A 13,108-nucleotide genomic window follows, 5' to 3' on the forward strand; every position below is an offset into this window, starting at 1 on the left:
AATAATACGGAGAAGGTGAGGTGTGTCCTGCACAAACGAAGGAAGCTGGGTCGGGAGGTCCGCTTGGTGGTGATTTAGGAACATTGAGAGGTTTTCTGTGGGCGTGTTATTGCCATACACAGTTGGTCTTCCTGGCATATCTGTGGTAAACAATGCTTCTACGCAAACCTTGTGGATATTGGGCAGTAGGTAAAATCGACCTGCTTGTTTGTTTGACGGCTTAAGAAATTTATAGTCAATCTCGGTAATTAGTTACCTGGCGTATAGATCTCCTATTTTATTCAGGATGACTTCACTGAACTGTTCTGTCGGATCAGTATTTAACTTTTCATAGTTGCAAGAGTTGTTAAGCTGTCTATATGCCTCTTTTTTGTAATTTTCAACTGGGAAAATCCCTATGCTACCACCTTTGTCTGCAGCCTTGTTAACTAAGTCATTTCTAGAAGCTAGGTTGTCAAATGTTGCTCTTGCAGTTATAGAGAGGTTTTGGGCTTTCGAGCTGGCTTTGTTGTTTCAATAATTTTGTTTCAGACGAATTTATTATATAGGTACAGTTCGGGGCGGCGCTCTGCATCAGGAAACCATGTGCTGGGGGCTCTGAGGCTTCCGGTACATTATTTGGATTTTCAGCAAAGAATTCCTTAATACGCATTGTTCTTCCGAATTCAGTTATATCTCGGTGAAGTTCATATTCATTAAAGCTGTTATTCGTTGGGCAGAAGGTCAGGCCTCGCCTTAAAATCTGTTTATCACTATCGCTTAGAGATCTAGAATAAATGTCAATGACGTTGCTATTATCTAGCTCTTGTCTCGCAGGTGATACTCGTCGTTGTTGTGAAACTAGGTATTATTCGCTGCCAAGGTGTGTCATTAACTACCGACAGCTTATTCCTTATGAATTTACGCTGCTTTTACCCTGAAGTTTTTATTTCTTCAGAAGTTCAAAGTTTCTTCAAAAGTTTTTGCAGGCCACGGGATTGCTGCTTCCAGGCTGAGAAATACATACTGGAGAAACTTTTTTTTCACTTCATGACCTCCTTTCTTTTCACCCATCATCCCCTCCACACTCCTTCACCTACTTTCTTCTCACCCACTTTTCCCTCCCCAGCTTTTTTCTGACGCAAAAGCGTATTTAAACCCGTGCTAGAGATGATCGCTTTGCCCAGGCGAAGACAAGTCCACTTGTCGAAACGTTGGCTCGACCTGCGAACTGAGGCGTACCCCCTTTACCCTTGTTCAGTGCTCCTTCTTACCGTGTAAACCATCTGCTTCCTCTCGTTCTACCTGTTTTGCATTTTACAGCCATTATCCTATTCTTGCCTTTGTTTTATGTGTTGAGCACTTGGCCGTATCAGTCGCGTACAAGGCCTGACTCGATGTAATGTGCACAACATGCTTTGTTGTACTGCCTTGATATTTGTAATTTTCTATGTATTGTTATGTAATGTCCACTCCTGCTAAAGGCCTTTACACAAAGGCTGGCAGTATTCGTAAAATAAATAAATAATAAATAAATAAAATTCGTTGCGGTTTACCTCTGGGTAACGGAATTTGGACAGCGAAACCAATGGCGGTAGCTTCTTTTGCCTGCCACATTATTCCCCTATCACGCCCTATCAGTGTAAGGTTCTACATTATTGGGGACACTTAAGCTCATCCTTTAAGGGTATTACGCGGGAGCGTAAGATACCAGCCCAAATATAAAGTCGCGCATCAAACAAGCCGTATGGATGCGCCTGCGTGTCGTAGGGGTAACGAAAATGCAAACAATTCTGGCAGCCTGATTCAGAAATCACCATGTCATATGAAAGGAGCGACCTGAGTTGGCAGCTTCTGCCCGTGGCATATGGGCAACGTGAATTCAAAAGCAAGGCGCCCGTGTGCTGTGCGATGTCAGTGCACGTTAAAGAACCCCAGGTGGTCCAAATTTCCGGAGTCCTCCACTACGGCGTCTCTCATAGCCTGAGTTGCTTTGGGACGTTAAACCCTACAAACCAACCAACCATCATTTTTATGAGGAGACCGTAACGACGCCTCTTCACAACTTAGCTACGCTTCTTCACGGTGTAGCTGCGGTCACCAGAGGTCTCGCTTTGGCTGTCGTAGTATTGCTTCCGCAATAAAAATTCACTTCAACTCTGTCATCCCAGCATAAGAGCCACACAGCGCCTCGTTACCCAGCGGTACGTCTGGCCGAACATTAACACCGACGTTCGTCAGGCACGAGCGGGCCGCTCGTGCCTTGCTTGGCATTCTACCAAAGTGACCCGGCATAAATTGGTTGTAGTTTTGACCACGTTCCTTTTGACTTGGTTGGATCGCTACCTCCCGCTAATGGCTGCCGGTACATTATGACGATAATCGACCGCTTCACTCTTTGGCCCGAAACAGTGCCCATTCCTGAAATTACTGCGGAAACAGCTCATAAATCGTTTCAGTGTGGGTTTCCGGCTTTTGCTGCCCCGGAAGTGTTACCACGGATCGCGGCCTCCAGTTCTAATGCGCCCTTTTCACTACCTTCACCCGTCCGCTCGGCACTAAACACTGCCGAACCACAGCATACCGGCTCTGTGCAAGTGCATGGTCAAGCGGCTCAATCATCAGCTCGAGACTTCTCTCACTGCTCACCAGATCGTAAGAACTGGGCTGACCACCTTCCAAAGGTGCCTCTTGGCCTACGCCTCATTCTTCGTCGTCACCTTGGCTGTTTGGTGGCAGAACTTGCCTTTACTACATCCTTGCGGCTTCCCAGAGACTTGTTCTTTTCTTCGGCTCTCTTCTACCAGTCCTTGCAGTATCTTAACGCCTTCAGGACTGCATTCAACACCTGCGCCCATTCCCGCCTCGATTATCTTACCGTCAGGTATTCGTGCATCCGGACCTTACTTCGTCGACGTGTTTTTCTAAGGCGAGACACTGTAAAATCGCCTCTTACCCCCATACGATTGCCTGTACCGCGTCCTCACCAATACCACAAAGTCGGTGGCTATCCTGCTGTCTGATCGGGAAGAGATCGTCTCCTTAGATCGCCTCAAACCCGCGTACATGAAGACACATTTGCAGGACCTGCCCTCAGATGTTGGAGGCTGATCTGCCGATCTGCCTGCCGCCAAGGCACCCCCATCCCTGCATGCCGACGTGTACGTTTCGCCGTTCCGTCTGGGTGGGGTTGAGACGCAAAGATAGGCGTCCCCATCCGGCGAAAGAAGAAAATAAAGTTGAACGGCGCGTGCTTGGCGCGCACGCACGGCACGGGCTGTTTGGTTCGAGAAGCCTGCCACGCTGGTCGTTTTGCTCTGGTGTTCCGCTGCAACCCCTTAAATTCTCTGCAAACTCAACGTATCGCTAGATGCGTAGTCCGCATTTACTTATGGCAAAGGTAGACATAATGTGGCCATGGCTGATGCAAACAGCCTCTGTATATCAAGGGCTAGTATGGCCTGTGTGGTCTGTTTATGGAGGGTGTTGTTGAGCACTGTCTCTTTCAACTGAAGTAAAAAGTCTTGCCTGAGAGAGGTGGGCTGAAGGCGAATTGAGTTTGAGCAAGAAAGGTGGTAGGTTAGAGTTCAGGTTGAAGTCGTCTAAGGATTGCATGTTCATAGAGTTTGCTAAGACAGTTTGTCAGAGAAATGGGGCGCAGTTTGTCGAAGCAAAGTCGTTTTCCAGGCTTAGAAACGAAGTCGATGGCATTGTGTTTCCAAGATGCTGATAAAGTTCTCTTCCTGCAGGTTTTGTTGTAATGTGAGTTGGGGGAGTGATGTATCATCGTGGTTTCAAGGGAGTTTAATTCGATGAGGCCTTGGTGTGGTGCTACGAGCGATGTGGCTGAGGGTGGCCCGTAGCTCCCCGGTGGTTATGTACGCACCCAGCTTTGGGTTAGATAGGGGAGCAGATTGTGATGCGGAGGGGAATGGGAGAGGGGGGCGAAATGCATCGCTGTCTGAGGTATTGAAGGATATCTGTGCCTTGTGCTGCAGTGTGAATGAGGCGGTGTGTATTGATGGCTGTCTGTTTGGCGGAGATGGGGTTGACGGGTTCGGAGCATATTCGAAGGTTTTCCACTGCCTAAGGTACACTGAAGGCTGTTTAATAGGTTTTGCCAGTTAGACTAGGCGAGATTGGCTTCGTACTCTATGGCCTCGTTGATGTTTGCGATCCGAAGGCGGAGTTTTCATTTCTTACGTCTTTTTCATCTTTTAACGACGCTGCGCCTTAACTCTGATGCAGAAGGTGAGGATCAATTTGAGGGTGCCTGTGGAATGTTTTGTATGTGTTTAGCGGTGCGTTTGAGTGCAGACTGGAGCTTATCTCCCCAGACTTCCAATAGGCGATCGCTGTCAGTGATAGTGGCTGCCGCTAATTGCTCACGAAATTCTTTCCATTTAGAGAGATGCTTGGTCTTCGATGTCAACTGTTTGGCGTCATGCTGCAGTGGAATCTGGATAATATAATAATCGCCGCCAGTGTATCTGGTATTAAGTTGCTGGAAATGGGGGAGCAGATGTTTGTGATTGTAAGGTCTGGGGTAGTGTCTCTGGTGTTGATAGTGCCGATTCGGGTAGGGGCGTTGGGGTTCGTATTGAGGGTAAGGAAATGCTGCATACAGACGTTGAAAAAGCGTGTGCCCTTAGGTGTATTTTTAAGGTATCCCCAAGCTTTGTGTTCAGCGCTAAAGCGCCTACTATCAGTGCATATGACCAAGATATGCGTTTATGTCGACATGTGAGGAAGCCGTGGCCTTTTTCTCGGAGTGGGTCGCTACCAAGAGGCTGGGGCGTAAGTTGTAGGCAGGATGATTTTAGTGAGCGTATATTCAATCGACTTGCTTGCTGAGTGTATGGTCGATGGCACTTGAGAGTGTTTTGGCAGGAATCGCAGTGCGTGAAGATAGGGAGATAGTATTGCATCAAGTCAAGAGGGGGGGGGGAGGAGCCAATTCTCTGAAGGGCTATGACATCCTGTGCAGTGGCGAGGTTGTAATTGTAAAGTTGGAGAGTTGCCTTTTGCGTCTGAAGATGCGGAAGTTCCAATGGCAGACTGTGATGCTGGAGGCTACGGACTACTTTCTTATTGTGTGCAATGTTCGCTGTGCGTATGTTCCGTGCGCGGCCCATACTCAGTTCAGGTATTGGTCTTGTCCGAGCGTTCGTCATTGTCGAGCGTCGGCAAATTGATGAAGACTATCGTGCGAGACAGGTTGTCCACTTATCTCGAAACACATCCCACGTTCGCGGACACTATGTTTGGTTTCCTATCAGAAAAATCCGCACAAGATATCCTCCTACAACTTCATCATGACATATTAGAGCGTAAAGGACTAGCTCACAATAGCAAGGTAGTCCTGGCCTTAGGTTTGAAAGGAGCCTTTGATAACGTCAAGCACTAGGTGATACTAAGGGACCTCCAAAATACCAACTGCGGTCAGAATACAGACCGATATATTCGGAAATTTCTCACGGGCCGACAAGCCTATATTCGAATTCAGGACAAAGAACATGGATCCCATACCATTTGGATCCCGGGGTACACCATAGGGCGTAGTGTTCCCGTTCTCTTCAATCTTGTAATGAAAGACTTCGCAAAATTAAGCTCTATGCTTGGCGTCCAAGATGCAATATATGCGGATATCTTATTTTGGCAATGGCAGGCAATCTTGGACACTTGAAAACATGCCTACAACAGGCAGCGGAGATGGTGGACGCTTACGCTACGTACTGTGGTCTACAATGTGCCCCCACCAAATCAGAATTTGTCCACATCTATCCTTCGCATCGGGATGACAATTTCATTCACCTTACACTCCATTTCGGTCCGAGTAGAAGGAGATACGCATCCTTGCCCTCTTTATTCACCAACGACGCAGAGCGGACACAACACTAACGAAACTTCGCATGTATGGCGACCAAGTGGGCTGTATGGTCAGCTGGGTCTCCAATGAGCGTGGGTGATTAAGAAGTAAAGATTCCTTGCAGCTGGCACATACCTTCATCACGAGATGAATTATCTACCTTCACATGCGCAAACGTGACGAGGACCAATTTTAGGTCATGCATCGCAGTTATCAAACGGGCTCTAAGACCTGCCCATCGCCACATTCAACCAACGTTTGTTGGACCTTGGGATGATCAACACCTATCGAGAACTCTGAGAGGCCCATCTTTTCAGCCAATATACGCGCCTGTCACAAATGTCATGCACCACCACATTTAAGGAACTGGTAAAAGCGCCAGAATACTGGAGGCGCGCCCTCAGATTCAGACCCATTCCTCTCAAAATGTCACACACTGACCATAATGGCGGTCACCAGGCGCGTGCGGAGAACTGGAGCGATATTGTGGCCGATAGCAACATGTACACTACGTGGACATTGCCTGTCCCTACGTTGGGAGGTGGTTCACCACGGCAATAGTTACAACGCCAACACAGTGGTGGGACTCACGTTCCATACCCAAAACACAACTTACGTGGAGGAAATCGCGACTGCGCTTGCCCTCTCCCTTCTACAAGTGAAACAAATCATTACAAACTACAAGGGTGCTTGTCGGTATTATGAGCTCAGTTGGATATCTTCTCTTGCCAAGTGCATCCCACAAAATCGCTGTTGCTTCAGCAGCACTCCAAATTGTGCTCTCACTGGGCTCCCGGCCATTAGGGACTCTTGAGAAATGAGTTAGATTATCAGGCGGCCCGCGCGCTCTCTCCCCGAGCACTCCATCTTGCTCGGAAAGTGCTCCGAGCCAACCCAATATCTTATTATATTAAAAAACATTACAACATATAAGGTCAGCCACCACCACTCTCTGGAACCCTGTAAAGGTCTCCAGAGAGCGCATGAAAGAATTCTCAAAAATTTTACAAACATAATTTTTTGCCCGACAGTCTTGAAACACTAAAATACTGACTATGACGGGGGCTGCAGCCTGTATGAAGCGACGTTCTCGGACATGTTCCACATGGTATAGGCCTATCTATCCAATCTCCACATTTCCCAATTCTGCATTAGCCACCCTTCTAGGGAAGCCTCGAAGGTGGCACTAGGCAGGTCCCATGACCTACAATCAAAGCGGACATTGGTCGACAGGGCGCGAGCGGCGTTAGGCGCCACTAGGGCTCCGGAATAGCTCTACCTATATTTGTGAGGACCTGGGCTAATAAGGTCTCGGCCCAAACACCTCCTTGTACAAAAGTAAGTTGTGGTTTAGCTCTGGTTAACTCTAGTTTAATAGCAAAAGCAACGGCGGAAGCTCCTTTTGCCTGCTACATTATAGCTCTATCACGTCCTGTCAGTGTAAGCTGCTATATTATGGAGACACTTCCGCGCATACTTTGAGGGTATGACACGAGAGGATGCTACAGAAGTTAAGACTAATTGTTGCGTCTTGTGATTTGGGCAGGATTCTCCGAACGCGGGAGACACACGTGTCAGAGGTCGCATCAGCTAGAGCTGCAGTGGCTGCGTTTTGAACTTGACGAAGACTCGGATGTAGACAGGACAACGCGAAAGTGCTTCAGCTTTACCCGAGGCTAAGGAGTAAGAAACCTTTACGAGTGGAAACTCCGCTGTTAGCGGCGACCAGAAAAGGTCACAAGCCCGCGGAGTCACTATCATGCTGGCGGCGCCTAGAGGACAAGAAAGAAATTACCGCCGGTAAAAGAAGTCTCATCTTGTCTAGCGTTCCTGCCATCTGCAATCCCACACTTAAACGCGCGCCAAGGAACCCCATGTGACAGGAGCGATGGTGTACCTTCCAAATGCACACTTGTCGGAGGAAGCGTGACAGATTCTGCGCTTTTCCTTTCCTTTAAACCAATTATAATTACATTTAGCACTGCAACGAACGCCGATGAAAGGCAAACAATGAGAGGCAAATGATAGGATAGGAAGGGTAGGCTTTTGTTATTCTCCTCTTAAGAGACATCTAAGAGAACACCTAACTTTTTTTTCGCTGCGGCGTCTACGACGCGCCGCATGCCGCTGCCACTGCATGCGGCCCCGTCATGCACATGCCGTCGGCGTATATAATTGTGACCTTATCTGGTCGCCCGCGCTCACTCGCGCTGACGAGAATTTCACCTTCTAAATGGTTTCTTGCTCCGTGCCTGAGGCGTTGTCGCCTGAACCGATGGCATCGTCAATCAACAACAAAAAAGCAACGGCGATAGTATAGTGCTCTCGTGCCTGGGCCATGGCGGATGATCTCTTTCTTCGGGAGCGGGTTAGAAATCCAGTCGAAGCAATTTGTTTTTGTGGTATTGAGAGTTCGTGCGCACACGCATTTTCGACACGCTCTGTCCCCAATTTCTGTTCTCACCGCTCGTGAGAAAACAGATGGTCCCACAATTATCAGGCGGGTCTTTTTGCCCCCCTCCAGTCAAAGTTAAATAATGTGTTCAGACGGTCCCTGACAACATGCTTCCTCATGATGCTTTCATAGGAATGTCAGATGAAATCCTTAACTAAAACGACAATCTCTGCCAACACTATAACCATCACATGAGTACCTGGCCACGAGAACATCCTTGGAAATGAGCGCGCCCATGCGTTTGTCCTAGAACTGAGCTTGAACGCTGGCGGATGGCATCCTTAAACCTTCAGTATGAAGCCTCATCGAAACTCGTGACTGCAGTACGATTGTCCATCCCTGCCATCGTTGCCGCGTCACGTATCCGCCACCAGACCGCATGCTCATTCACATCGAGTGCACGTAACGGCAACCACTCATTCGTTCCCATCTCCTCAGTTCGCCCATATCTTTCACCCCATTGTCTTCCCACCGTACTGCAACACTTTCAACGCCACCCCACGCACTCTCTACCATTACCTACGGGAATGTCCGCATCCCGTCCGCGCTCCTCCTATCAACATCCTCCAGATGTTAAATAAACATTATTCTTATTCTAAACGCCCCTACCTCCTCCTGGGAGCCGGTCATCTGACCACGCAACCCGCCGATCAGTTACGACTGGTACAGCGGACCGAGCTACAGGTAGATAGCTGCCAGAGGACTGCTGTACTGAGAGGCCCTTTTAAGAGTGTCGTGACGGAATTTCTATTAAATAGTTTTTCTTTTTCGCTTCCTCCTTTTCCTGTTCAACTCGCAAAAAAGAGAGCATTTGTTGCGTGCATGGCTACTTGTGCTTTGCGACTCATGTAACAAATAAACATAGAGGATTCACCTGTAGTGTAGCAGATGCGGTTTACCGGTATGCATTCTCTAGACTGTACTTTGTATTGCCAACGTGCAGAGCCACCCATGAAGCGCTTTCCGATGGTGTGCGTCTTCGGTACTGCGACGAACGAGTCGGTGGTGATGCCAGCGGATGGCGTGTGTGACTTCACGTTCTACGATGGCTTCTACACCCACCCGGATGATACGCTTACCGGCCTGGATTTCCGGCCGGCTGTAAAACACGTGCTTGGCAACGCCATGAAGCACACTGCTACGAAATATGGACTATCTTTCGACTACAGGTCAGTGTAAGCATTTGGGTTTGGGGGTGTGTAGAGAAGAGTTTCAGGCGTGCATTTAGGTGTGCTTAGGAGCAGTATTGCGAAACCATTAGGAGTTATATCACGCCATCTGGTGTATTTGCCCAACCCTACACTAGTGGACCCTATTTGCGCTCGGCAGATGGTGTATGTGTAAGAAGTCAAGGTTAAAAAAAGGGCAGCACAGAAAAAATTTGATGAAGGCGAGAATGCTTATTACACAGCGTGACAGTGCAGTGATTGGCTACGGCGATAGAATAGCGCTATCGTGCCTGGGCCAAGAAAGAAGATCGGTTTGGAAGGCTGTTTGATTCCTGATGGTGACATGACTTTATCTTCTTAAGTGTCAGTTTGGACGGTCACTTTCGGATGACATGCCTGCTCCACGTCAGTCATCATCCAAGAATTTCTTTCGCCTTAAGGTACATTCTGCCGTATCTACGAAAAGAGAAATCAGAACTGCGCGAAAATCCGCACCCAACGAGGCCCGTGTTGCAACTCGTAAATGTCAAGAAAGCAGTTCATGCAAGCGATCAACATTTCTGCTTGACAGCATAGTAAACATTGGTATCCATCCATGCGCTGCCTAAAAGCAGCAGGGTAAACACTACAGCTTTCTCAGAAACTTCTCCGTAGATAAACATTGTCCCACCCCTTGGTCATCACCTGTCTATCACAGTCGCTTGACCAGCCGAGTTATTAAAGGGCATTGCTAGGGTAAGCCCAAATTTAGCAACGACATGAATAGGCAGAGGCGTTACTAAGTCTGAACTAGTTTGAAAGACGCCTTAAAAAGAGGTAGATTTAACTACGAATTACCTGCTCACTAGCATGAAATGTGTTGTAGTTGTTTGGACCCTACTATCGAATATTTGCAATCAAAATGTCCTTCAGTTTTTCGGATTCTCTGAATTAATTCCGCGCAGGCTAATAATAATCTGTCTCCTCGAATACCGTATGGTTACTGCCGGGCAAGGCCCAATGGAAACAAATATTAGTACGACAATGCTCGCAACATGTGTTTTATATTCAAGGTTACATGATAGAATAGGGTCTAGTCAAATGACGCACACAATGTGGATTTATCTTTTATGTGAGAGAAGAGGAGGGGGCATCTGTAGCAAGTTTTCTTGCAAAAAACGTGCCAACATTATCGAGCATAATTTTCACTAGCAGTCTCCACAATTTTGTTTGGTATGATAAGGTACTTCAGCACAAAACCCAAATTTATTGCATGGTACGAGAGATGCTAGACTTGAAGCTTGTATCAGCAAATTTGGTCTTCGGAAGAAATTTATTGAGTGCACAAATTACATGGTCCGAGAACACTTATTCTGCATATCGCTATGTCGAAACGTGTTGTCCATTGTCAAAAGTCGATACTTCAATATTGGTAACTTCAATACCGATTGAGCCATGAAACACCATCAACCCTTTATCAAGCCCTGTATAGCTAATTTGCTTTTCCAGAAAGAATTAAAATAATTTTTAGAATGTTATTTGGTTGTCTTCAGTTTTTGTTTAATGACAACTTTTTTTGCAAAATTCTCCTGCTTGACGAATATGAAAGGCACGCATAAGATATGGTGCCCAATTATATAATAGTCGTATTAACAATATAAGCAGGAATTGAAAAAAAAACGCCACTGGCTTACTTTGCAGATCGGCACTCTGTGAGGAATATTAATGCAATGATCGAGAAAGCGGTATTAAGCTACTGACATATACAAGATAACCGGAACAGAAAATACACAGTGCCCAAAAAAGCCAAGAGAAAACGCGATATATGGGGATTTTAAAACGTGTTATTTTTCAATGATGAAGTCCTAGCGATGGTAATTTATCTACGCTCGTTACCAAGATTTAGGGCGGACCGCAGGCAGGGAAGAATGCCATGAAATATTTTTGTAAGTATCGGTATATGAGAGTTAGATTGCCAGATACGAATAGGTATACCGGCTACAGACTCTTCCTGCGCATGCGCATTGACAGGCGTCGAAGCAAACGCGGCTACCGCCTCTACGTAGGAGGACTGTGGAAAACCTAGCGCTCTTCCCCCTCTTCTTGCTCTGCGTTGCGCTAAATGCAAGTGCGCGTAACTAAGGCAAGAGCCTTTATTAGCTCATGCTGTCATGGAAAAAATGTGGGCTGCTTTGGCGGTGGCTCTGATTTGCCGATGCGGGATGACATCCTAAAGGTCTTGACAAATCACAGAGCACCACCACAGTATGCGCGAATGCGTGCTCTATATGGTCATATGGCAATAAATGATCAATTGCTTATTGTTGACTAATTATATATAGTAAATATGTAAGTACTAATTGGTAACTAATCAGTATTTTATAATTTATTTAATAATTAAGAATAATTAGGCAATAAATTATTTCCCACTTAATAAATATTTATATAACAATGAAAAATTATTTAGATGTATAATTATTTACTAATTTGTGAAAGTTCGGTAACAGAATGCTGCACTCAGGCTTTCGCCTTTCACTACTTTAGTCGCTAAAGTGCCTCGTAATTTTCTAACTAGTTTTTTTCCTTCTTAGGAAGAGACACGAAGTGGGGCGCGCCATGCTACGTTCGGCTGTTCAGTCTAGAATTATGAACCTGTGGCAACAGAACATACGCCATTACGGGTTCCTCTCCATGAACTCCATCGAATACACCGCACCTGACTTCCGCGAAGTGATTGAGGTTCTTGCAGTAAGTGCCCTCTCGACTTAATAAAAAAAAACATAATGCCGGGGACCACTGCCACTATGTTTTCCGTACTTTCACGCGCTGGTATCTTGAATTTGTTGTTCTGTGCGCATTACTATTAAAAGGAAAAATTCACAGCGTTAACAAAAAGAAATAAAAAAACACAGGAGAGGCGCTGACTCCAACTTCTTTTTTGAAAAGACACAACTTGAAACTTCTTTAAAAAACAGATTATCCCACACCGTCGGCACCATATTTATGACAGTTTAGTACTTCCTTATCTAAGAAAAATTGAGAAGAAGACGACTTTATCCACAAAATAGTCACTGATGCAATCCGATCTTAGTCTTTTTGTTTAAGAGGCTTCGCGCAGCTGACGGGCAGCTCACGGGCAAGAGTGTCCTTACACCTGCTTAAAATCCTCATTTCTGTTAACTTTGGTTCACACTTTGGCTTGAAATTCCACGATTGGCAATGCGCGGGTAGAGGTAAATAGAGGTCTTTCAGAGAACGCTTATGCTCTGCAGCCCAACCATTCACACGTCGGTGAGTTTAGCCGATGTATACCTTGCCACAGGTAAAGGAGATTTGATAAATAACCCCGGTGGCGCAATTGAAGTACGGCTGGGCGTACTTTTTAGAGCAGCTTTGTATTCTATTGCCATCGCCCGTGACTCGTAAGGACATGCCAGACAACTTTTGGGGGGCTGAGAAGACCATTAGGACACCGTATTTGCTAACGACCTTCTTCAAATCGTGAGCCACCTCATGCATATAAGGTGCAATAACTGGTCTGGTTGCTACCTTCCCTTCATGGTGCAATTTCTGCAAACGATTTTGTTCCTTCATACTCTGCATCAGGAACTCCGTTACAGCAACCGTTAAGTTTCAGGATAGCCCGCTGATCGAAGC

General features: G+C 46.5%; 1 protein-coding gene across 1 annotated transcript in view; it reads left to right on the forward strand.

Moving 5' to 3' along the window:
- Window positions 1-9,254: 9,254 nt before the first annotated feature.
- The window catches only part of LOC146188154 (uncharacterized), a 31,640-nt gene continuing 27,786 nt past the window's right edge, over window positions 9,255-13,108 (forward strand). Inside the window, exon 1 of the mRNA XM_084605001.1 lies at window positions 9,255-9,472. Coding sequence (XP_084461127.1) covers window positions 9,255-9,472 — 218 coding nt within the window. The remainder of the gene's footprint in view (window positions 9,473-13,108) is intronic.

Source organism: Amblyomma maculatum, chromosome 5 (assembly GCF_055883805.1).
Source record: "Amblyomma maculatum isolate TAMU_Amacu chromosome 5, ASM5588380v1, whole genome shotgun sequence".
NCBI classification, from domain to species: Eukaryota; Metazoa; Arthropoda; class Arachnida; order Ixodida; family Ixodidae; genus Amblyomma; species Amblyomma maculatum.